At 61.5% G+C, this 24,587-nt stretch overlaps 2 protein-coding genes across 5 annotated transcripts in view; both read left to right on the forward strand.

Annotated features, from left to right (window-relative positions):
• Positions 1-6,246, forward strand: part of NPW (neuropeptide W) — a 16,011-nt gene extending 9,765 nt beyond the window's left edge. Inside the window, exons 2-3 of the mRNA XM_017858294.1 lie at positions 4,964-5,807; positions 6,028-6,246. Coding sequence (XP_017713783.1) covers positions 4,964-5,807; positions 6,028-6,114 — 931 coding nt within the window. The 3' untranslated portion in view covers positions 6,115-6,246. The remainder of the gene's footprint in view (positions 1-4,963; positions 5,808-6,027) is intronic.
• A 6,394-nt stretch (positions 6,247-12,640) lies between these two features.
• Positions 12,641-24,208, forward strand: NHERF2 (NHERF family PDZ scaffold protein 2). Of its 4 annotated transcripts, XM_017858376.1 has the most exons (7): positions 12,641-14,211; positions 14,889-15,089; positions 21,527-21,706; positions 21,931-22,084; positions 22,158-22,201; positions 22,739-22,801; positions 23,041-24,208. In XM_017858376.1, the coding sequence occupies exons 1-7, from the start codon at positions 14,077-14,079 to the stop codon at positions 23,197-23,199; spliced, it is 936 nt and encodes a 311-aa protein (XP_017713865.1). In that variant the 5' UTR covers positions 12,641-14,076; the 3' UTR covers positions 23,200-24,208. The 4 variants fall into 4 exon arrangements, with proteins under 4 accessions (XP_017713865.1, XP_017713868.1, XP_017713866.1 ...); XM_017858379.1 differs by lacking the exons at positions 12,641-14,211; positions 14,889-15,089 and adding an exon at positions 17,859-18,003; XM_017858377.1 differs by lacking the exons at positions 12,641-14,211; positions 14,889-15,089 and adding an exon at positions 18,531-19,035.
• Positions 24,209-24,587: the final 379 nt, after the last annotated feature.

Consider the following 24,587-nt stretch of genomic DNA (forward strand, 5'->3'; position numbering starts at 1 on the left):
TTTTGAGACGGAGTCTCGCTCTGTCGCCCAGGCTGGAGTGCAGTGGCCGGATCTCAGCTCACTGCAAGCTCCGCCTCCTGGGTTCCCACCATTCTCCTGCCTCAGCCTCCGGAGTAGCTGGGACTACAGGCGCCCGCCACCACGCCCGGCTAGTTTTTTGTATTTTTTAGTAGAGACGGGGTTTCACCGTCTTAGCCAGGATGGTCTCGATCTCCTGACCTTGTGATCCACCCGCCTCGGCCTCCCAAAGTGCTGGGATTACAGGCGTGAGCCACTGCGCCCGGCCAATATATCTATCTTGTCGTTGTTTGTTCTGGCAGAGATGGGGTTTTGTCATATCGCCTAGACCAGTCTCTAACTCTGCCTTGGCCTCCCAAAGTGTTGGGACTGCAGGCGTGAGCCACCGTGCCACGCCCTGGCCAATAATTTTAAAGATGACAAAACAGATTTGCTCATTAATCTCCTCCTTACCAGGGCTTTCCTGTTCGGAGCCAGACTTTGCGCCTGCGGCAGGCATGGTCCCGGCCTTAAGCATCTTATGGATTTCCAGGCGGGACGCTGGTATCAAGGAACTGAGAGGTGAGCCTCAGGAAGCAGGGCCAGCTCTCATCACCTCCTCCCCAAGGAGAGCTGTGGCTTTAGATCTCTGGAGGCGGAGAGAAGGAAGACTTTGTCACCAGTCCCCCTCCCTGGGCATCAGGATGGGCAGGACACAGAGGCCCTCCTCCTGCCGCCTGGAAAGGAGCCCACAGGCACCCTTACGGTTCTGTGTTTTGCTCCTCTAACCCAGCCCTGGGCTCCTCCTACCATGTGTTCTGGATACCCCACCCAACAGACACCTCCCCATGCCTCTGTTCCCAGTGGCCTTTCCCTGCGTCCTGCGACTCTCACTCCCTTGGGCCACCGCAATAAACAAGGCAGAGGAGCCACTACTTATTTTTGTTTGTTTTGTTTTCGTTTTGTTTTTTTCAGACAGAGTCTAGCTCTGTTGCCCTGGTTGGAGTGCAGTGGTGCAATTTTGGCTCGCTGCAACTTCTGCCTCCTGGGTTCAAGTGATTCTCCTGCCTCAGCCTCCCAAGTAGCTGGGACTATAGGCGCCTGCCACCATGCCTGGCTAATTTTTCTATTTTTAGTAGAAACGGGGTTTCACTGTGTTGGCCAGGCTGGTTTCCAACTCCTGACCTCAGGATCCACCTGCCTTGGCCTCCCAAAGTGCTGGGATTACAAGCGTGAGGCACCGCGCCCGGCCGGTTTGTTTGTTTGTTTGTTTGTTTGTTTTGAGACGGAGTCTCGCTCTGTCGCCTGGGCTGGAGTGCAGTGGCCGGATCTCAGCTCACTGCAAGCTCCGCCTCCCGGGTTTACGCCATTCTCCTGCCTCAGCCTCCCGAGTAGCTAGGACTACAGGCGCCCGCCACCTCGCCCGGCTAGCTTTTGTATTTTTTTAGTAGAGACGGGGTTTCACCGTGTTAGCCAGGATGGTCTCGATCTCCTGACCTCGTGATCCGCCCGTCTCGGCCTCCCAAAGTGCTGGGATTACAGGCTTGAGCCACCGCGCCCGGCCTGTTTTTTGTTTTTTTGAGAAGGAGCCTTCCTCTGTTGCCCAGGCTGGAGTGCAGCGGCGCCATCTCTGCTCACTGCGGCCTCTGCCTCCTGGGTTCAAGCGATTCTCCTATCTCAGCCTCTAGAGTAGCTGAGACTACAGGCGCCCGCCACCATGCCCAGCTAATTTTTGTATTTTTAGTAGAGATGGGGTTTCATCATGTTGGCCAGGCTGGTCTTGAACTCCTGACCTCAGGTGATCCGCCCGCCTTGGCCTCCCAAAGTGCTGCGATGATAGGTATGAGGCACTGCCGCTGCTAGCCCACTCCTGGGATTTAAGCTCAGAAAATGGCAGCACATGGAACCTACTGTGCTGCAGGGAGTTTTTTCGTTGTACACCGTTGCATTTTTGAGATTTACTATGCTGTTACAGCTCTACTTCTATTTCTGTTTTCTTTTTCTTTACTTTTCTTTTTTTCTTGAGAAGGAGTTTCACTCTTGTTGCCCAGGCTGGAGTGCAGTGGCGCGATCTTGGCTCACTGCAACCCCTGCCTCCCAGGTTCAAGCAATTCTCCTGCCTCAGCCTCCCTAGTAGCTGGGATTACAGGCATGTGCCACCATGCCCGACTAATTTTGTGTTTTTAATAGAGACGGGGTTTCTCCTTGTTGGTCAGGCTGGTCTCGAACTCCTGATCTCAGGTGATCCGCCCGCGTCAGCCTCTCGAAGTGCTGGGATTACAGGCGTGAGCCACCGTGCCCAGCCTCTACTTCTATTTTCTGTCACAGGGACTTCCATCCCAGCACAGACCTTCATTGATCAATTTCTGCAGTTCCCCCTGCAGAAGCTCCCTGGGCCACCTTCAGGGGGCATCCTGGACCCTCCCCAGACTGGCTGGAGTGCCCCCAGGGGTCCAGAGACGCCCACGTCCTCTTAGTCAGGAGTGGGTGGCAGCGCCAAGGGACCCTGATGGGGCCTGGCTCTGGCCCATGTCGTGCTGCACTACCCGCCCACCACACAATCCAGGCAGCTCTCAAGGACAAGGGGCCCCAGGGGAGCGCAGTGGGGACAGCTTCTTGCAGAGCCTCTGGTCCCGGGGGTCCTCCAGTTGGCACAGACAGCTCCATCTGCATCCCCATTCTGCCCCCGTCACGGTGTTTTCCTGACAGGCTGGGGGTGGTCAGCCTCTGGCGCAGCAAGGATAGATCCTAGCCACAGCGCTCCTTGAGTGCCTACTGGGTACCAGGCACAGTTCAGCTCCCAGACCCACCACTGGATTACCAATGCTGATGAGATGATGAAATGGCCACTGTTTTCCCCCCAGTTTACAGATGAGGAAACTGAGTCAGGAGAGGCCGAGACCCTTATCCTCTTAGTCCAGCTGGGACTATCAAGCAGGGCTGGCATCTCACCACTTCAGTGTGGCCTTTGTGGGGAGGGCTGCTGGTTTCAAACCTCCTCAGACTCACCAGACCTGCTGGGGACCCTCACGCCTCAGGAGCGAGAGTCAGGCTCTGCCCCAGACCTTCTGTTGTGTTTGTTTGTTTTTTGAGATGGAGTCTTGCTCTGTTGCCCAGGCTGGAGTATAGTGGTCCCATCTCGGCTCACTGCAACCTCTGCCTCCCGAGTTCAAGTGATTCTCCTCCCTCAGCCTCCCGAGTAGCTGGGACTACAGGCGTGTGCCACCACGCCCGGCTAAGTTTTTTTTTGTTTTTGTTTTTGAGATGGGTCACTCTGTCACCCAGGCTGGAGTGCGATGGCACGGTCTTGGCTCACTGCAACCTCCGCCTCCCAGGATCAAGCAATTCTCCCGCCTCAGCCTCCTGAGTAGCTGGGACTACAGGCGCGTGCCACCACACCCGGATAATTTTTATATTTTTAGTAGAGATGGGGTTTCACTATGTTGGTCAAGCTGGTCTGAAACTCTTGACTACGTGACATGCCCACCTCGGCCTCCCAAAGTGCTGGGATTACAGGCGTGAGCCACCGCACCCGGCAAGTTTTGTATTTTTAATGGAGATGGGGTTTCTCCCATCTCCATTAGACCAGCCATGTTGGACCAGCTGGTCTTGAACTCCTGGCCTCAAGCAATCCACCCGCCTTGGCCTCCCAAAGTGCTGGGATTATAGGCATGAGCCACCGTGCCCAGCCTGCCCCCAGCCCTTCTGTGCCTCTCTGGACGGGGGTACCCTGTTCCCCCAAGCTGAGGCTCTTGGGCTCAGGGGCTAGGCTGTATCTAACCTCCACCATTTACCCAACATGATCTGGGGCAGGTCAGTTCTCCCTGGGCCTCAGTTCGCTAGTTGGTGAGTGGAGTCAATAATAGTTTCACTCATGGCATTGTCTGGAGGTCAAGATGAGATAGTTTATCATGACCCAAAACGAGATCCCTGATGTCTGGGACACGGGGCTGCCCCATGACTGGCATGATTGCTGGGGGAGGGCTGGATTCACCCTTGCTGGGAGGTCAGGAAAGAGTGTGTCAGGCTCTGCCCTCTGGGAGGGGGCTGTTAAGCCAGGTGGGCACAGAAATGTATTCTGAGGGATTGTCTGGCCCTGTGCCTTTTTTTTTTTTTTTTTTTTTTTTAAGCTGGCGTTTCGTCTGGTTGCCCAGACTGAAGTTCTATGGCGCAATCTCGGCTCACTGCAACCTCCGCCTCCTGGGTTCAAGCGATTCTCCTGCCTTAGCCTCTCAAGTAGCTGGGGTTACAGGTGCCTGCCACCACATCCAGCTAATTTTTTGTGTTTTTCGTAGAGATGGGGTTTCACCATGTTGGCAAGGCTGGTCTTGAATTCCTGACCTCAGGTGATCCACCCACCTCAGCTTCCCAAATTGCTGGATTACAGGCGTGAGCTACCATGTCCGGCCAAGGACCTGGGCCATTTAAGTGGAGTCCTGAAGGATGAGTAGGTGTTAGGCAGGCTGAGAAGGAGGGAATGATGCTCTAGGCACAGACGCACAGAGGCAGGCACAGTCACAGGCTGTTGGTTTAAACAAAAATTGAGCCTCGCTGGATAAAGTGATCTTAGGGGACCATCACCAGAGAGGAGACACTGGAGGTCTGCAAGGCCTTTTCCTGCCCCTCCAGGGCCAGAGGTTCAAGGAGGAGCTGACTCTTTCTCCTGGAGGCCTCGCAGAACACAGACCCCAAGGATGGCTTGGTGTGGCCAATGTGAGGCTTCTAAGCCTCTGTCTAGCTCTGTGGGGAGACAGGTTGGCGGGGAGAAGCTGGGGGTGGCACTGGACAGGACAGAGTATGGGGACAGCTTTGGGAGCCGTGCTAGGCAAGGACAAGGGACAACTCTTGTGGGGAGTGACCCAGAGGGGTCTTGAATGGTGCTGAAGGCCCCTGACCGCCCTCCCGCGGTAGCCACTGTAGCTCTGCCTGTACCTGGGCCTTCGCTCTGTTGTTGTCCCACCCGCAGGAGTCTGGCTAAAGGGGCATCCCTCAGCCCTACTCCCTCATCAGTGTTCCCAGTACCCTCTCCCTGGCACTTCCACTCCTGGGGGGAGGAGGCTGAGCAGGGAGAGAATGGAACGTGTTCCCCTAGAGGAGCCCCGAGCACAGTTCCAGCCAGCGGCCCACTCAGTGAGGTGCTCAGGTACCCACCTCCCCTCCAGCTGCCAGGGTTCCCTTTCCTCCCTCCGTCCCTCCTCCCATCTGGGGAGCCCAGCAGTACTGCGTGGGCGGAACCAGGCGGGGCCACGAACGGTTATAGCTGGGCTCGCAAGGGGACCCGCGGCTCGCCTCCAGCCTCCTGCGCTCTGGTACCTGGGCGTCCCCACTCCACTGCGCGCCCAAACCCAGCTGAGCCGGTTCGTGGCCCGCCCCGCCGCGCGGCCGTCGACGCGAGCACCCTGGCGCCGGGCCCGGGGAAGCGGGGGGCTCCCGCGAGCCGGCCGCGGCTGGCACTGCCGCTGCTCCTGTTCCTGTTGCCGCTGCCCGCCGGCGCGTGGTACAAGCAAGTGGCGAGTCCCCGCTACCACACGGTGGGCCGCGCCGCTGGCCTGCTCATGGGGCTGCGCCGCTCACCTTATATGTGGCGCCGCGCGCTGCGCGCAGCCGCCGGCCCCCTGGCCGGGGACACCCTCTCCCCCGGACCCGCCGCCCGCGAGGCTCCTCTCCTGCTGCCCTCGTGGGTTCAGGAGCTGTGGGAGACGCGACGCAGGAGCTCCGAGGCAGGGATCCCTGTCCGTGCGCCGCGGAGCCCGCGCGCCCCGGAGCCTGCGCTCGAACCGGTGTCCCTGGACTTCAGCGGAACCGGCCAGGTACGTGAGAGGGGAGGAGGCCTGGACCGCCGCGGGCAAAGGGGTCTCAGGAGGTCTGAGCCGGAGCACGGAGCCGCGTGTTCAGGGTGCACCCTCGGGCCCTTCCATCCCCCGCTCCGCGCCCAGAAAAGTTTTCCCTGGGTAAGCTCGACCCTGGCACGCGGGGGTGGCGGTGGAGGGCCACAGCCTCCTCCCCACGGCCTTGCTGTGTTCTCGCTAGCGACTTCGGAGAGACGTCTCCCGCCTAGCCGTGGTCCCTGCAGCAAACCGCCTTGGCCGGCCCCGCCTGGCCCCCGGACCGTCCTGACAGCGTTCTCCCGCCTGCGGCGCCTCCGCGCCTGACCCAGGACGAGTCGCCGCAGCTTCCAGGAGCCGCTCACAGCTCCGGCCAGCTGTCCGGTCAATAAAATCCGCCTGACTCCTGCGCCCCCGCGTGCGACCCCTTCGTCTGCCTGTGTACTTTGCCGTCTAGCTCAGGGCGCAGACAGGCGCGCCCACGCCCTGGCAAATGTCACGGGCCCCTCCCTCGCCGACCAGGGGAAGCGCCGGGCACTCAGCATTCATTTAAAACCTGAATCTCCTGGCACCCCCTTTCTCCCTTAGCCAAAGTCTTCCGCAGAGGATTAAGAACCCCTGGTCCCCTTCTTCTGGGTCATGCCCCTGGAGGAGGGGCCCCTCCACCTGAGCCCCACCTTGCTTCTTGCTTTTTTCTTTTTTTTTTTTTTTTTTGAGATGGAGTCTCCCTTTGTCACCCAGGCTGGAGTGCAATGGCGTGATTTTGGCTCACTGCAACCTCCACCACCACGGGTTCAAGCGATTCTCCTGCCTCAGCCTCCTGAGTAGCTGGGACTACAGGCACCCACCATGATGCCCAGCTAAGTTTTGTATTTTTGTAGAGACGGGGTTTCACCATGTTGGCTGGACTGGTCTTGAACTCCTGACCTCAGGTGATCCGCCCACCTCGGCCTCCCAAAGTGCTGGGATTACGGGCATGAACCACCATGCCCAGCTGCTCCTCTACCTTTTATCCCTCTCTGCATGCCCTTCTGGTCACTGGCTCCAGCCCCCCCCACATACATGTGCCCTGCCATCTTGAATACCAAGGACCTCCGTCCACCAGGCCCCCTCCAGTTCCCCTCCCAAGGGTCTGGGCCCCTCCTCCCTCACTCTCCCTCTTCAACCCTCTCTAATCTGCCCTGGGACTCCAACGACTGTCCTGGACCCCAAACCACCAAGGTCACATGCCCTGATGCAGCTCACCCTTGGAACCTCCCGTAGCCATGTGGCAGGGTCCCCCCTTGGGGCCACCCAGCAAGGATTGGGGGAGGTGTGGTCCTCGGCCTGGCTTTAGTATGCCCCTGTGGAACCAGCCCCCCACCCCTGCTCCTGGAAGCCCCGCTTCCCCTCGCTGGTAGGTCCTTTCCATCTCCAAGGTGTGTCCTTCTCCCAAATGTGGGTGCTCTTTTTATCTCCACCCCTTCAATTCTTTTTCTTTTTTTTTCCGAGACAGAGTCTCCAGCCCATGCTGAAGAGGCACTATCTCGGCTCACTGCAACCTCCGCCTCTCTGCCTCCCCAGCTCAGATGATTCTCCTGCTTCAGCCTCCCCCGTAGCTGGGATTGCAGGTGCCCACTACCAAGCCCAGCTAATTTTTGTATTTTTTTAAAATAGAGATGGAATTTCGCCATGTTGGCCAGGCTGGTCTTGAACTCCTGACCTCAGGGGATCCACCCACCTCGTCCTCCTAAAGTGCTGAGATTACAGGTGTGAGCCACGGCACCTGGCCCACCAGCCAATTATTTTGTTTTTTGTTTTTCGTATTTTTTTTTTTTTTTTTTTTTTGAGACAGAGTTTCCCTCTTGCTGCCCAGGCTGGAGTGCAATGGCGCAATCTTGGCTCGCCGCAACCTCTGCCTCCTGGGTTCAAGCCATTCTCCTGCCTCAGCCTGTAGCTGGGATTACAGGCATGCGCCTCCACACCCGCCTAATTTTGTATTTTCAGTACAGACAGCATTTCTTCATGTTGGTCAAGCTGGTCTCGAGCTCCCGATTTCAGGTGATTCTCCCGCCTCGGCCCCCCAAAGTGCTGGAATTACAGGCGTGAGCCTCCCCAGCCAATTCTTACATGGAGCCCTTGGTTCCATCTAGCCCTCCCTCCGGTTCTGTGCTGGGTGAAGAGGTGGTCACATACCTCACAGGACAACTCATTCTCCTCCCTGCGAACTCATTCCTTCCCAGTCCTGCCCCTGTTCCTCACTGAACCTGACCTCTAAGAACATGGATGTCCTGACCTTGTCACCCCCACACCCCGCCTCAAGGGCTCTCCACTGCTTATGGGATGATACCCGTGCTCTGGCAGGGCTGGCCCTGTCTGCTCTCACTGCCCCTCCCACTGCCTCCTCCCCTACCCCACCGCCAGCTCCAGACTGCAGATTCCAGGACAGCCCGGGACCTCCCTCCCCTAAGGAGGACTCCAGGGCCCCAGGCTGGGTCAAATGTTCTTCCTGGAGCTGCTTCAGCTCTGGCCTCCCCTTGCAAACGCCAAGGTGCTCAAAGCCCTGTTTTTGCGGGGGCGGGGGGAAGTTTCAGTGATGTTCCCTGGTGCTTCCCTGGTCCAAGATGGGGAGGCAGAGCCGATGAGGGGCTTCTCTGCCTCCCCACCTCCACACCCTTATTCCCCTGCAGCGCAACCAGCCCTAGGGCGCCAGCCTCACCCCAGTCCCCACCCCACAGGACTGGATCGAGTGGAAGCCAGATGGGCAGGATCCTGGGGCAACTCCTCGGACGATGCAATGCCACCAGTTCCGACCAGGTGGCGCTGCGCGGCTATCGTTCTGGGCAGTAGCCTCCGCCCCGCGCCTCCAGCAATGGGCGGGCCGCAGTGGGCGGAACCACAGCGGGTGGGCGGGGCCGCCCCGTCGGCGGCAGCGGTTTCCTGCCCCTCCCTCCTTCTTGGGTCGTTGCAGTCCCCACCTTCCCTCTCCTCCTCTCTGGGTCTCTGTTGGTAACCTCCTTCTGTCGCGCTGGCCCCGCCTGCTCCAGTTTCGGAATCTAAAGAGAGGCACGGTGCAGCCTGAGGGAAGAGGCCCTAGGCGCGGTCTGGTTATGCTTGCAGGACCATTAATGTCCATCAGAAAGCAGCGCCTGCCTGAGAAGCTCTGGACCATTACCGGGCGTCGGAATAGTGGTCCCACCCCCAGACAGGGCTCCAGGCCACGGCCACATCCCAGAGCCTCTGCCAGGCCCAGGCTCGGGCTCCCTGAGATCGCTGGGACCTTGCTGGAGGGATGCGGGTTCAAGGCCTGGAGGAAAGGTCCTGCAGAAACAGGAGTGCAGGGGCGGCCCCCACCCCGGTGGACCCCCCACTGACAGCCCAGGGGAACAGCTGAGACCTCCCCCTCTGCTGGATAGGACTCATGCCTGGGTAGCATGCTGGCAGGCGTGGGGAAAGGGGGTTGGGTGGAGAGTAGAGAATCCCCCAAGCCTCTGATTGCCCCTGACTTGACTTTCTTCCCTCCTGCTGCTGCTCTGGGAACCCACGTCACCCCATCTGCACTCCGCAGAAGCAGCAAAATAAAGTTCACCCTCCTCTGGATGTGGACCCTACTGCCTCCCGCCCACCTCCCTAGCCCTTTCTTTGAGACACCAAGCACTTGGCGGCCCCTGAACACCTTTGCCCAGGTGCTTCCCTTTGCCTTCCTCTGCCTCCAGCGCAGCACCCGTGGGGGCCAAGGTCAGCCTTGGACCAGGGCTGAGAGCTTCCGGGGGCTGGCTGGAAAAGAGGCACGGGAGGGTTTGCCCCTGAGAGCTGCTGGGTCACCCTTCCTTGCCTGTTCCTCCAGGCCCCTGGACTCACTGTCCCCTCTGACTCTGCACCTCCTCTGAAATTGTGACCTCCGGTTCCTCTCTGGCTGCCTCATTCCTCCCGCTCCCCGCTTTGCCAGGCCCACTTCCTTTGTTGCCTGAGCCTTTGCTGCTCTGTTACCCTCCTCAGCCTTTCTTGACTTTGGGGACTCCTTTGTTACTTTGTAGCGGCAGAGTGTCCTGTGATACTTCCTTGGTTCCTGGCCCCAGTTGTGACCTCATGTCGCTGGTGGCCCTTCCCTCCGCCATGCTGTTCTCCATCCCATCTTTTATTTATTTATTTTTAAATTTTTATTAAATTTTTTTTTTGAGATGGTGTCTTGCTCTGTCGCCCAGGCTGGAGTGCAATGACGCAATCTCAGCTCCCTGCAACCTCCGCCTCCCGGGTTCAAGTGATTTTCCTGCCTCAACCTCCCCAGTAGCTGGGATTACAGGTGCCCGCCACCACGCCTGGCTAATTTTTTTTGTATTTTTAGTAGAGACGGGGTTTTGCCATGTTGGCCAGGCTGGTCTCGAACTCCTGACCTCAGGTGATCCACCCGCCTCGGCCTCCCAAAGTGTTGGGATTACAGGCATGAGACACTGCTCCTGGCCCCCCATCCCATCTTCAGTCACTGGGAGGAGGAATCGGCTGAGTCCTGGGCCAGGGAAGGCTGGTGTATGCCCAAGGCTGATCAGGGATCTGCCCCACCCAGGGGGGTAAGCTCTGCAAGCCCTCTTACCCAGGGCATCTGAGGCTGCTGGTGCCTCCCATCCAGCCACCTCCCTCGACTCTAGTGTGGCCACGAAGGTACAGCCTGCCAGGTTGTGGGTGGCCCTGGTTGGTGTGGGATGACCCCCGAGCCCAAACAGGTGTGGTGTGTGGGGTGCGTGGTGGTGGGTCACACTGCCCGCACCCATCTTCACAGACTCCACGGGTGGCAGCACCAGGCTGTGTCCAGGGAGGCCAGCCACAGGTCAGACAGGCAGCCTCTGGACATGCAGACAGATGGAGGTGGCCGGCCAGGCGGAAGCCTGAGGCAGCCTCAGCCAGGAATTGCAGGGGTGGGGGTGGCAAGCAGCCATGGCGCCTCAGCCTAAGTGGCTTTTAGGGGCAGCTGCCGGGATATGGGCACCCAGGAGGCCATGGCCCAGGAGACTGCCCAGAGGCGGGCCCTGTGCTTGGGTGGGGGCAGGGGAGCCCAGGCCAAGGCCCTAGAGAGAGGATAGGGAGAGGAGGACTGCACCAAGCCCGCTTCTGCTCACATGGGGAATTGCCTGGGCTGGCTGTGCCTGACCCCTGGGAACCAGGTATGTGCAGGGGGCCTGGCTGGGCTAGGGAGGAGGGCAGACTGGGGCTGTGCCTGGACTCAGCTGTCTTCCTATATTGGAGACAGAGGAAGAGCTGGGTGGTGAAGAGCATGGACTCCGAATCTCACATCCCCGGGCCCAAAGGGAGCTGAGGAAGCTTCGTGGGTCTCTTCCCTCTCCAGGCCTGTTTGCAGGTCTGTGAAGTGACCAGGCCCCTAGGGTTGTTCCAAGCAAAATGCACTCAGGCGTAAATGATTTCACTGTGGTGGTGACTGTCCTCTTGGGGAAGGAGGGACACTCGTGCTTCAGGTAGAGGCTCAGGGACGTAGACGGCTGTGAGCAGGGGAGGGGAGGCCTGATGCCTGCCTGTGGACACTGTGGAGCAGCGTCTGTGCACACTGGCTACCACCCAGAGCTTAGAGCCCAAAGAAGTCAGTGGAGGCCCATGTCAGGAGGCGGACCCTCGAGACTCATGCTTTTGTTACCCTGCAGAGTCACAGTCCAGGCCTGGGGTGGGCTGGGACACAAGTAGAGGGGCTGGCCCGGCCAGGGGAAAGAATGGCGGGAATGGACGCGGTGCAGGTAGCCCAAACGCGGAGGGTAGGCCAGGGAGTCTCAAGCCACTGGCCCCCAGGATGCAGGGAGGGACTGCTGCGTGTCACTTTTAAACCTCTTTTTCCCTCCTGGGCCCTCCTGAGACTGCCCTGGGCCAGGGCAGTTCTGGCTGCAGGAGGGATCCAGATCAGGCACAGTGGAGAGGAGATAGGCAAGGGGGTCTGGGAGGGCTTCCCCGGGAGGGTGGGGAGGGCTGTGGCCCTTGTTGTTACCCTTTGGCCCCTTTGTGGGGGTCCCTTGGCCTGGAGGCCCTTTGTCCAACCCGTCGCCCACCTCAAGACCTGCCTCGATGCTGCGCATACAGTAGGTATCCAATAAATGTTCCTGGGATAGAAGGCAAAGGCGCTGGCAACAAGGCGGTTGCCCAGACAGGAGCGAGACAGAGGGGTCCTGGTGGCTGGGGGGTCCCCTCGCCCTGCCGCCTTCCCCACCCCACTCGGGATGACCGGCCGCGGAGGCCGGGATGGCCGGGATCGGCTGGGAGCGGGAGGTCGGGCGCGGCGGGCGGCGGGGCGGGGCGGAGAAGGGCCGGGCGCGGGGGTCCCGCCGGTGGCAGCCTGAGCCGGAGCCGGAGCCGGCGAGCCGGAGCGCGAGGCGATGCGGGAGCGCGAACGGCGAGCGCTTGCCGAAGCACCCGCCGGTTGCCCAGCGCGCGCCGCCGGCCCGGCCGAGCTGCCCCGCGCCCTGCCGGCGGGCGGCTGGTGGGACAGGCGGGCGCATGGCCGCTCGCCGGACCGCTGCGGCCGCGCCTGTGCCGCCTGGTGCGCGGAGAGCAGGGCTACGGCTTCCACCTGCACGGCGAGAAGGGCCGCCGCGGGCAGTTCATCCGGCGCGTGGAGCCCGGTTCCCCCGCCGAGGCCGCCGCGTTGCGCGCTGGGGACCGCCTGGTCGAGGTCAACGGCGTCAACGTGGAGGGCGAGACGCACCACCAGGTGGGGGCCCGCGCTCGCCCCGGCCCGCCGCCCCTCTCTGAGCGCGTCCCTCTGGGGCGGGTGGGGGTCGCACGGGGGCCTGAGGGGTCTCCCGCGGAGAGGACGCGGACATTGCTGGGAGGCAGCGGCCCGGCGCCTTCCGAGTCCCCGCGCAGGAAGCTCAGCCCTGCAGAGGGGTGGGGGGGCATCCTGGCAGGGAGGGGCCCGCACTGCGGCTCCTGGCCGTTGGCCTCGCTCTTTGGTCGCGTTTTGGCCTCAGTGTGCCATGAAGGAGGGTGTTGGGCAGCCTGGGGCCCCTCCAGAAAGGTGGAGACCTGGGTGCTTTTGCGTAGATGTGTGTACACGTGTGCGTGTGAACGCAACTGGGCGTGTGTGTGCAGGTCCCTCTGGGGTCAGCCAAGTGTGCACGGGCTTGGCTGTGTGTACCCAGGAGGGGTTGCAGTAAGGGCATCAGTGTGTCTGCAGTTGCGTGTGTGCTGGAGTGTGTGTGAGTATACAGGTCTGCGTGTGTGTGTGTGTACAGGTCTGGACTCCTGGGCATGTGAGAGCTGAGCTCTGCATGTGTGCACACCTGGTTAGTGTACTCATCACTGTGTGTCTGCAGGCTGGTGAGTCTGTGTGTCTGTACTCTAGTGTGCCCCAGCCGGTGTGTCTGGGACCGGGTTGAGTTGGCCATTGGTGGCAACCACATTCCTTAGCTCCAAAGGCACTACCCCTCCTCAGAGGCTGCTTAGCCCGGCTGGGGTTACTTGCCGAAGCCTCCTGCTTCCTGGCTAAGGAGAACTGAGCCTTTTCTCTGTGGGTTCTGATCCCTGAGGTATGTCTCTCTCCCACAGGCCAGGGGCTTCCTCCACACCCTGGTGGGGGTCCAGTGTCCACACACCCCTTGTCCTCCAGGTCCCCTGTCCCTCACAGCACTGGCGAATCCATAACCTGTCTACGTGGCTGGTCCTGGAACCTCAAGATTAGCAGTTGGTTCAGCTGGGCCTGGAGTTGGTCTCTTGTTCACCTGGTGCCTTGTCTGCCCCTCTGTCGGCCAGCCCTATGCTTTCCACCCAGAGTGTCTGCTGTGTAAGGTTGTTTGCTGAAGAAGGTGGGGATCAGGCCAGTGGCCTGGACCTGAGGGGTTGACGGTAGGGCTGGCAGGGCTGGGGCCTGGCTGCTGTGTGATAGTCGTTGCCACCCTTGCCCAGGGAACACCTGCTTATCCAAAGCCCTGGGGTGCTGGTCTCTGAGGACTGGACACACAGACCATGGTGGACTCTCCCCACTGCCCCAGGAGGGCAAGAAGCGCAGTTACTGCCCCATTTGACAGTTGAGGAAACTGATGCCAGAGATTTAGGGTGACTTGTCTGGGACACATAGTAAAGAAGCAGCTGGGCACTGGGTTCCTCTTGTCTCACTCTGGGTCATGGGGAAAGAGGAGGGCCAGGGGAAAGATGGGCCTGGCTCAGTCCCTCCTATCTGTTCACCATCCCTGCTGAGCCCGGCGGCTAGTGGGGAGCCCTGTCCACCCTCCCCCAGGCCGCAGGTGGGAGTAGGGCTGCCTGTCTTCCTGCCCGCTTCCCAATGGGCACTGCTTTCTCTCTGCGGGTGCACTGCTTTCTTGCCAGCATCGGAGCTGCCGGCCCCCTGCATGGTCCAGACACTTCACAGGCACCTGTACCCACACGCCGACGGCCACCGTGCCATAGCTGTTCACAGGTGCAACTGCCCCTCCCCCTTGCCGGCTATACCTGAATGTTGCTTCCCTGGCTGGGTGTGGGTACCCAAGCCAGGTGTCCAGCCATTCCCCTCCTCACAGGTCCAGCGGGAATGGGCCCATGGTCATGTCCTGGAGGTAGACATAAGGCCTGGGGTCAGGGGTTTAGACTCCCATGGCAGAGAATGACAGGAATGGGCACGGACACACCCAAACACACCAAATGGGCCCAGGGAGACACCCCTTTCCTTCAAACCTGGACGCAGACACAGACTTTGAAACAGATGGATGCACGTGCACACACTAACAGGCAGACTGAAAACTGGAAGCTCCACTGTGCACCATCTTTGTTACTTCCAGACGGGACTTACCCAGCTGCCCTACCCTGCAGCCCCTTCCCAGCCCTGCCTGGAGAAGACCCTGGGCTAAGGGCCAGGCTCTGGGAGGACCCTGAAGCCCTCGCAGCCTGGACCTCAGTGTCCGGAGCCCGGGTGCAGAGGGAGGGAGCCGCTGGAGTCTGGGGGTGGGGGGCGGGGCCGGCAGGCCTCTCGGTGCGGCCACCCGCCCATGCAGACCAGCCGCCCGCCTGCATGCCCGGGCCAGCCCAGAGTGGTGCCATTGCCCATGTGCTGCCCGGAATGCGGGCCACTGACCCGCTCCTGTCACCCATTCACCCCAGGTGGTGCAGAGGATCAAGGCTGTGGAGGGGCAGACCCGGTTGCTGGTGGTGGACCAGGAGACAGATGAGGAGCTCCGCCGGCGGCAGCTGACCTGCACCGAGGAGATGGCCCAGCGAGGGCTCCCGCCTGCCAACGACCCCTGGGAGCCGAAGCCAGACTGGGCACACATGGGTGGCCGCAGCTCCGATGCTGGCAAGAAGGTATGGCGGGCTCGGCCCGCAGGGACTACCCTCGCCTCTCCCAGAGGCTCTCTTGGCTTTCGACGACCATCTTGGCCACTGATACCTCTAGAAGTCTTGGTCTCTTCTGCCTTTTGGGGCCCCTTTTCTGCCCCAGGGACCATCCTATTGGCTACTGGGGGCCACTCTTTCTACCCTCAGTCTGTGTTTTGTTTTAAACTGGGTAGGGTCAGGGCAGCCTAGCCTGTTCCTCTTCTCCAGGATGCTCCAGAGCCCCTTGCCCTATCGAGGGGTCACTCTGACAAGCTGCCGCCTCCCCAGCCCCCAGCCTCGTGGCTGAGGAACCCTGGGAATAGACATTCTAGGTCAGCGTGTGCCCAGCTCCGTGCCTGTGTTGGGTGTCATCCGAGGCTCTGTCCTGGTCTCTCTCCAAGGAGCCTGTGTGCTGGGAAGGCCTGGGAGAGGGCTGGCCTCCCCTGCAGGCAGCGCCGTGGTTGGGGAAGCCTAGGAGGCCACTGTGCCAGGCCTGGCGTGGGTGGGGCTGGGAGCATGGGAGTGGAGTTGGGGGGTCCAGGCGGCTCCAAGGTGAGCCCACTCCTCCCCTAGATACAAGGGAGGGCCCTGGGACCCCGTCTGCTGTTCCTTCTGGGCTCCTGCTGGGTAGCACTTCCTCTTTCCCCTGTCCCTGCTCCCAGCCAGGAGACCCAGAAAAGTACAGGGGCCACCTGCTCCACCTCCTGCTAGGTGGCCGCTGGGAGGGGCCACCTGGCAGGCCTTGGGGGCCAGGAGGAACAGCCTGAAAGTATCTGTCCTGTCTTCCTGGAGGCCCTGATGGCGTTGTCTCCATGCTCTCCTGCCTGTCTTTCATTTCATTTTCAAAGCCATCTCTGGCCGGGCGCGGTGACTCACACCTGTCATCCCAGCACTTTGGGAGGCCGAGGTGGGTGGATCACCTGAGGTCAGGAGTTTTGAGACCAGCTTGACTAATGTGGTGAAACCCGTCTCTACTAAAACTACAAAAATCAGCTGGGCTTGGTGGCAGGCGCCTGTAGTTCCAACTACTCGGGAGGCTGAGGCAGGAGAATTGCTTGAACCCGGCAGGCGGCAGTTTCAGTGAGCCGAGATCCTGCCATTGCACTCCAGCCTAGGGGACACAGCGAGACTGTCTCAAAAAAAAAAAGAAAAGAAAAGAAAAGAAATAAATCCCTTCGGGGATTTGAGTCCAGGGGTTGGCCAGACCCCACTGTGAGAACCGTGCCTGAGGCAGGGGTGTGGGATCTGGAGTTTCTGAGGGTGCAGGGGATCTATACATTCACTTTCTCCCTTTCCCAAATATCACTCCTGGAGCTGGCTGCGCCTGGGAGCTGAGCCCGGCCGGGGGATGTCTTGGCAGGGAGACGGCATTCCCTGTGGGGAGGGGGCACAGGCCTGGCCATGGGACTTGTGGGACCCGGTTTGTTCCTGGGGCTTGAGGGCAGGCCATGACCGTGCTCAGGGCCAAGGTGCCCAGCCCAGGGCTGGTTGGGGGGCTGGCCTTGCAGGGGAGCGGGCTGGTCCCAGGCCCCTATCCCTGAGTTGAGGGTTGGGGCCTCCCTCTTTCCCAGGCACCCTCCCTCCCCCAGGAGGAAGCTCCCCCTCTACCTCAGGCATTTGTCCATTGATTTGAACACAAATGCATGGTTCACCTTCCTGTGGAAAAATCTGGCCCTCGGACTTTATCTGGAGGGTGCGGTGGCCGAGGCACCTTGCCTTGGGTGGGACCTTCCCCCGTCTGCTATTTCAGGCTCTGGGGGCTGCAGGAAGCCCTAGGAGGGGCTTCCTCTGGGTATATTTTTAGAGGAACAAAGGGTGGCCTGAGTGGCAGGTCCCTTTGTGCATGAGTCTGGCTGGGGACAGGGGCTCCAGGAGGTCAGGGGACACCCAAGGAACAGGGTCTCCCCTTCTCTCTTGTGGCATCGAGACCTGAGGTTCTTTTTCTTTTTTTTCTTGGCTCACTACAACCTCCGCTGTCTGGGTTCAAGCGATTCTCCTGCCTGACCCTGCCCAGTAGCTGGGATTACAGGCACACGCCACCACACCCTACTAATTTTTGTGTTTTCAGTAGAGATGGGGTTTCACCATGTTGCTCAGGCTGGTCTCGAACTCCTGATTTCAGGTGATCTGCCCTCCTCCGCCTCCCAAAGTTCTGGGATTACAGGCGTGAGCCACTGTACCTGGCCCCTGAAATCTGAGGTTTCATTTCTTTCTTTCTTTCTTTTCTTTTCTTTTTTTTTTTTTGAGACAGCGTCTCGCTCTGTCGCCCGGGCTGGTGTGCAGTGGCGCGATCTCAGCTCACTGCAAGCTCCGCCTCCCAGGTTCCCGCCATTCTCCTGCCTCAGCCTCCCGAGTAGCTGGGACTACAGGCGCCCGCCACCTCGCCCGGCTAGTTTGTTTTTTTGTATTTTTAGTAGAGACGGGGTTTCACCGTGTTAGGCAGGATGGTCTCGATCTCCTGACCTCGTGATCCACCCGTCTCGGCCTCCCAAAGTGCTGGGATTACAGGCTTGAGCCACCGCGCCCGGCCTCTTTTTTTTTTTTTTTGAGACAGAGTTTCACTCCGTCGCCCAGGCTGGAGTGCTGTGGTGTGGTCTTGGCTCACTGCAATCTCCTTCTCCTGGATTCAAGCAATTCTTGTGTCTCAGCCTCCCGAGTAGCTGGGATTACAGGCGTATACCATCATACATGGCTAATTTTTGTGTTTTTAGTAGAGACAGGGTTTTGCCATGTTGGCCAGGCTGGTCTGGAACTCTTGGGCTCAAGTGATCTGCCTGCCTCAGCCTCCCAAAGTGCTGGGGTGACAGGCGTGAGCCACTGCGCCCGGCTCGAGCCCTGAGGTTTGTTCACCTGAGCTCCCAGCATGGACAGGAAGAATTGGGGCTCACCTGACCTCCGCAGAGTAGGTTCAGATCCTGCCCTGCTCAGCCTGGGTTCAGGGTGTGTCTGAGATGCTCAGGGAGCCCAGGAGGGCAAAGCTTACCTTGCAGGGATGGCTCCAGTGGGGGCGGTGGTGGCAGAGAGGCAGAGCCCTGGGAGGGTATGTAGCTTGGCTTTGGTGCAGGATGGAGAGGGCCCAACTCTGGGTGCCCCTTGGGAGCTAAGGGTGGTTCTCCGTGTCCTCTGTCCTGGGTGGGGATAGGGGAGGTGGGCAGGGGAGAACACTGATGTGGTTGGCCACTCCTTTTGGGGGTCATGAAGGCCTAGTTAGTGATGACTCAGCCCTGGGCCACACCAGGCTGGGGGTGGCCGCAGCTGCAGTGCAGCTGATCCTAGTAGTGACGACAGGGGACGGCCCCCAAACAGAGACGGGTGGCCAGCGGTGCCAGGCCCTAGAGGTGGTGGCAGACCCTGAGCCCTCTGCCCCTGCCCCTAGCCCAGTCTCCACCTCCATCTGGAGGGCCTTGGGGGCTAAAAGCAGGTGAGGGGTGACAGATCTGCGGGAGGCGGCTGTGTGGTTAGGGCGCGGTGCCTGTGGGGGCTTCCGGGCTCCTATGGCTCTTGTTCCTCTGAAACCTCAGCAGGACTGTCCTGTGTTCTGGGGCCGGGACTCCTCCCTATCCCCCCAGCCCTGGGTCCTGGGGCAGGGCAGGGCCTTCCAGCAGCTTCCTTCCTTCCTTTCTTGGGACGGAAACCTAGCTGGGTGGGGGGCGCCGGGCTGGAGCCTTCGCAGGGGAGTGGGCTCAGTCATCACCCTGTTCCCCAGAGTGACTCAGCCCCCGCGTCCCCACCCATCCCCGGGGAGCCGGGGCCGCAGAGGGAGGTAGATAAGTGGGGTGGCAGCCTGGGTCAGCCAGAGAGTTCAGGCCACCCCGGCCGGACGCCTGCCACTCACTGCCGCTGTACCGCTGCCATGGCGCGCTCCGGGAGTGCCACACCACCTGCCCGGTCTCCAGGAGCCCCTCCACGGAGCCCACCCCAGAGGCTGGTACAGGTCAGGTGGGGTGGGAGGAAGGGAGGGCTAGGAGGAACCAGCAGCCGCTCAGCCTCCCGGGGTGGGAGGAAGGGACTCCGGGAACTTGATGTAAGCAGGCTGGTCCCTGAGCAACAATGAAGGCCTTTCTCTGCCAGGGCTGGTGCGTCACCATCTGGGGGGGCGCCCAGTGTACCCCCATGCTAGCCTCTTTGTCCGGACACAGGCATGGCTGAGGGACCAGGGATGGTCCAGCTCTGGGCTGGCCACTGGCGGGGAGGGAGCCTGGAGCCCGTGGGAGCCAGAGGGCCTGGCAGGAGGCGGCAGGAAGTGTGTGCTGAGCCAGGGCAGGGAGGAGGAATGTGAGCTATGAACCCCGCCCGAGCTCCTCAGCTCTCTGGGCCCCCATGCTCCGCCCCATGTGCTGCCAGCAGTCCACCCTGGCCCCTCCATTGTAGCCCCTCCACCTGAGGGTTTCGTGCTGTGCCTGGCGCCTCTGCGACCCTGCTGATAATGAGGGGTTTAGGCTTTGATGATAGGCAGAACTTCTTGCCGTGTGGAGTGAAAGATGGCTACTTCTGGACAGAGGCAGAGGGGTGGCCAGAATGACCCTGAGAACACTGAGGGGGCCTTGGCCTGGCCTCAGGGCCTGACACCCTCCACATCCTCCTTCCTGTCTGGTGTCCTGAGAAACCCTGCCCTGTAGGCCGCTGTGCAGGCGTGGGAAGGGCTGCCGGGCCAGCACTGTGGGGCTGGCCGCGTGTGTGGGTGGCTATGCATGTTTGCAGGTGTGTTTGGACGTCTTGTGTCTGACCGTGTGATGTGTCTTTACCGCCTGGGCCCATGTCACACTCCCGCCTCCCCCCCTGAACTGGGCTCCTGTCCCCACGCCTTCCCTCAGTCCCAGGCCAGCCTGGGGGCTGTGCTCCACCTCCCCTCCTGAATGGGCCCCTGTCCCCACGCCTTCCCTCCCTCCCAAGCCAGCCTCAGCACTGTGCTCTGGCTGCATCCCTGAGGGGCACCTCGGTGGGCAGGTGTCAGGGTCAGCCTCAAAGCCCCATGCCTGTGCCACCAGGTGTGTCTGGGGGAGGGGTGGGTCTATGTGGTGGGGCCCTGGAGATTTTGGGGGTCTTGCATCCTCCAATTCAGCCCATGTGGCCCAGCTGAGCCCCTGCGGGGCCAAGGATCCACAGCCTTGTCCCGGGAGTTTCTGGTGTGATAGGGCCTAGGTCGTGGCCATGCAGAGAGGGTTCAGAGGGTGGGCAGGAGGCTCCTGATGAGGCATCTGGCGGGCTGGACAGGAGAAGGGTGTTCCAGACCAAGGGCAGGTCCCGAGCCCAGGGGACAGGGCACTAGCCCTGTGGAGAAGGACCCCCTTGCTCCCTTGGCAGGGCGGCCCCCGCCACTGACATGGCTGTTTCCGGTCCATTGAGGTTTGGAGTGAGCTTGGAGGTGGGTGGCTGGAGGGGTCGGGGGTGTCTAAGGCCTGGAGACCTGCCCTCCTGAGGTCTGAGTGCCCCCTTGTCATGCTGCCCCAGCCCTGGCCTGGCCTGTGGTCCCTCAGGGACACACAGGGAGGTAGGAGGTGAGGGAGGGGCCCTGGCAGCCCCCCACCCCGCCTGCACGCTCTCCCCTGCACACGCCCTCAAGCCTGGCACTCCCTGGAAACCTGAGCTGCCCCCTGCCTGCTCTGGCCACCGCCATGTTTAACTGAGCACAGGCAGCCACTGGCCACCGCCGCAGCACCCTGGCCTGGCCCCTGGCTGGGGGGTGGTCACTGGGCCTGGCCCTGCCTGCTTGGTCCCCTGGCCCAGACCCCCACTGCAGGATGCCAGAGGTAACATGGGGCAGGGCCTGGGATGGTAGCGGGGGGGTCCTTCCAGGCCCCAGGAGGCCCTCTGTGCCCTGTCCACTCTAAGCTCCTGCCCCAGCCTCTGCTTGCTGGGCCTGCGGGGGTGGTGCGGCTCGTTTTCCCGGAATGTGAAAGCAAACAGAGCCGCCACCGCAGCCAGGCTCATGGAGGCCTCTGGAGAGAAAACAAAACTGCTGGCCTAGGAGCGCCTGCCCCACGCTCTGGAGGAGAGCCCGGGGCAGGGGGAACGCACGGGCAGGGCCCTCAGGGACAACTGCCCCAGGAGGCCGACAGTGACAGTTCTTCCCACCTGGTGCTCTCTCCCACCCCGCCTGTGTGCCGCGCTGGCCTCCAGCCCAGGGAATCATCCCAGCAACCCAGGGAGGCGGCTGGGCCCATCGGGGAGGCTTCTGGGTTTGAAAACTTGACTTTGCCAAAGTTCCCACAACTGAAGCTCTGTCGCAGGCAGCCTGGGTGCCCGGAGTGTTTGCCACTGAGACCTGGGCCTGCCCATGGGTGCCCGGAGTGTTTGCCACTGAGACCTGGGCCTGCCCATGGGTGCCGTGGTACCGAGTTTGGGCAGCGGCGGCACCACCAGGGAGTGGCCTCTGGGGGTGGGAGGCTGGAGCCAGGGACTGACTCTGTCCCTCGGGCCTGCAGGATGTCAGTGGGCCCCTGAGGGAGCTGCGCCCTCGGCTCTGCCACCTGCGAAAGGGACCTCAGGGCTATGGGTTCAACCTGCATAGTGACAAGTCCCGGCCCGGCCAGTACATCCGCTCGGTGGACCTGGGCTCACCTGCCGCCCGCTCTGGCCTCCGCGCCCAGGACCGGCTTATTGAGGTACCGGCCCACCAGGGCTGCAGGGTGCTGGGTGCCCCATGCCTGTCCACACTGGGGCCCTGGGTCCTTGCAGGGAGGAGGGGGACACTGGGAACCTGAGCTGGCGCGCCTCCTGCTGCCTCGGCGGGTGGTGGCTGTGATGAATATTTGATGCCTTACCTGGCCACGCGGCATTGGGGGCTGTCTGGGCCCACGGCGGGGCTGATGCGTGCTGGTGGTGGCAGGTGAACGGGCAGAATGTGGAGGGGCTGCGCCACGCGGAGGTGGTGGCCAGCATCAAGGCACGGGAGGATGAGGCCCGGCTGCTGGTGGTGGACCCCGAGACAGATGAGCACTTCAAGCGGCTTCGGGTCACACCCACCGAGGAGCATGTGGAAGGTGGGCCACGGCCCGGGGCACAGGGTGGGGGCAGTGTGGTGGCCGAGCAGCCACTGACAGGCTGTCCCCACAGGTCCTCTGCCATCACCCGTGACTAACGGAACCAGCCCTGTCCAGGTGAGAGGGTGGGGTGCCCACGAGACACAAGGTGCTTCTGGGGGTACCCAGGCCCGACAAAGGCCCCCTTCTCCCTGGAGATCCCTTTCCTCGAGGTGTGGTAGTGACACCTGATTCTGGCCGTCACCTCCCTTTAATGCCCCTGTGGTTTTCGTCCTGGGTCAGTGCCACACACAAGCCACATGGGGCGCCTGCGGTCGGGGCTGCTGCCTTCCGTCCCCTCCTGAGCACCACCTGGTAGGGAGTTGCCCTCCAGTCTCTGCCTCCTCGGAGCTGGTGGTAGCCTCACCCCAGGCGTTACTCACGCCGTCCATTCCTGCACCCAAACCCCCTCTGCACCATGAGCCAGCCAGGCCACCTGCCTGTCACTGCCGGGCACCGGGTGCCTGCCTCACCGCATCTGGAGTCCACCGGATGCCCGGGGCCCCTGCCGAGTGGAGGAGCACACACTGGTGGGGCGTGTGCCTCTGTGCACGTGTGTGCTTGTGCGGGTGTTGTGTCTGTCTGTGAAGCCACAACCTGTCCTTGGTTTCCCAGCTCAATGGTGGCTCTGCGTGCTCGTCCCGAAGTGACCTTCCTGGTTCTGACAAGGACACTGAGGTATGGATGTCCTCCTCCACTCCTGAGCTCACACATGGGGCTGCCAGAGGCCTTGGGGTGGGTGTCTGTGGAGATGTCAGCCCTGGCAGTGGGGTCTCTGCTCAGGAAGCCCTCAAGCCCCCTACCCCAGCCCCAGCCCCAGCAGGCAACCTCTGTTGGTTGTTCCCTGGGAGGGGCCCCTGTCTGGGGTGTAGGACTAGGGCTCACTCCAGACACCCCACCCACCGTGCTCACCCCAGGATGGCAGTGCCTGGAAGCGAGACCCCTTCCAGGAGAGTGGCCTCCACCTGAGCCCCACGGCGGCCGAGGCCAAGGAGAAGGCTCGAGCCACGCGGGTCAACAAGCGCGCGCCGCAGATGGACTGGAACAGGAAGCGCGAAATCTTCAGCAACTTCTGAGCCCCTTCCTGCCTGTCTCGGGGCCCTGGGACCCCTCCTGCACGGACCTTGGGCCTCAGCCTGCCCCGAGCTCCCCAAGCCTCAGTGGACTGGAGGGTGGTCCTGCCACTGCCCAGAAATCAGCCCCAGTCCCCGGGAGCCCCCATCCTGCCCCTGCCTGCCAGGTACTGGGGGCCTGTGGCAGCAAGATGGGGGGAGAGAGACCCAGAGATGTGAGAGAGAGGCAGAGACAGAGACAGAGAGAGAGAGAGAGAGAGAGCGGCGGCAGCGCGGGGTGAGGGCCTTTGCTGCTCTGCCGGGGCCTGCTGACTGAAAGGAATTTGTGTTTTGCTTTTTTCCAAAAGATCTCCAACTCCACACATGTTTCCACTTAATACCAGAGCCCCCCCACCCCCCCATCTTCCCCTCCCCTTGGGAGCGCTCTAAATAATTGCAATAAAACAAACCTTTCTCTGCAAACCATTTCCTCCCCGCCCCCTCCCCTCAGCAGCAGCCGTCCTCAGTGGGAGTCCCTAGGACTTCCCAGTGGCCGCGCTGGGGCCCCCAGCCTGTTTGTGGGGACCTCGGGTAAGGCCAGGGAGGCCTGATGTGGTCACACCCGCCCTGGTGTGGGGGGTCCCTAGGCCAGGCCCTGCTCCCCACCCAGCTACCCAGTGCGCCTGTGCCCTGCTGGGGGTCTGAAGTGCAGGGCCTGGGTTCTCCGAGGGGCCCGAGGATGGAGGCCCCATGTCCCCGAGGAGGGTGGCCTCTGGACAGGCCCCTCATTCCGCACGGCAGCTCCCAGGCCTGGAGAACATAGGTGTGTGAAAGCGGCACCCAGGAAGGACTCCTGGCCTCTGGCTCAGCCCTGCCTGGCGGGCTCCCCCGTGGACACCCTGTTGACTTTGCTCTTCCCTCCTGGGCCCCGCATCCCTGAGCCAACCACTGATCCACCGGCACCCGGCACCGTTGTTGCCTCGTTAAGCCATAGCGCATGTGCGCCCTCAGAATAAACAGGCCCTGCCTGGGACCCACACGCCTCTGTCTTTTGAGCCTCCTCCCCGCGGGGTGAGGGGAGTGGAGGGATGAGGCTGTTCCAGGGAGCCCCCTGCCCCAGTCTCAGCAACTGGAAACCGGGTCTCGTTCCTGAGCCCCTGCCCTCCATCCATCTGCTCCCAGCCCTGCTCCCTCTCTCCCACCGGACCCCATGGGAACCCCTGCTGTGTGGCACATCCTGGGCCCAGGACCATCTCTCTATTCCGCAGACTCAGCCTCCCACCTTCATCTTCCCTGTCAAGCCATCTGGCTCCACACAACACCCACACGGGCCACCCTTTGCCCAATTCACCTTGCGACCTCTAGCAGTCACAGGTCAAGCCATGTAGCCTATGGCACCCTGCCTGGGTCCC

The sequence above is a fragment of the Rhinopithecus bieti genome, unplaced genomic scaffold (genome assembly GCF_001698545.2).
Source record: "Rhinopithecus bieti isolate Rb0 unplaced genomic scaffold, ASM169854v2 scaffold_47707, whole genome shotgun sequence".
Taxonomy (NCBI): domain Eukaryota; kingdom Metazoa; phylum Chordata; class Mammalia; order Primates; family Cercopithecidae; genus Rhinopithecus; species Rhinopithecus bieti.

Bases quoted from the DNA above. Each gene is read 5' to 3' on its own strand.
- NHERF2 (XM_017858376.1), top strand. From the start codon at position 14,077: ATGGGCACTGCTTTCTCTCTGCGGGTGCACTGCTTTCTTGCCAGCATC. The intron at 21,707-21,930 runs GTACCGGCCCAC...TGGTGGTGGCAG, and splicing joins CCCAGGACCGGCTTATTGAG to GTGAACGGGCAGAATGTGGA. The intron at 22,802-23,040 runs GTATGGATGTCC...TGCTCACCCCAG, and splicing joins GTTCTGACAAGGACACTGAG to GATGGCAGTGCCTGGAAGCG.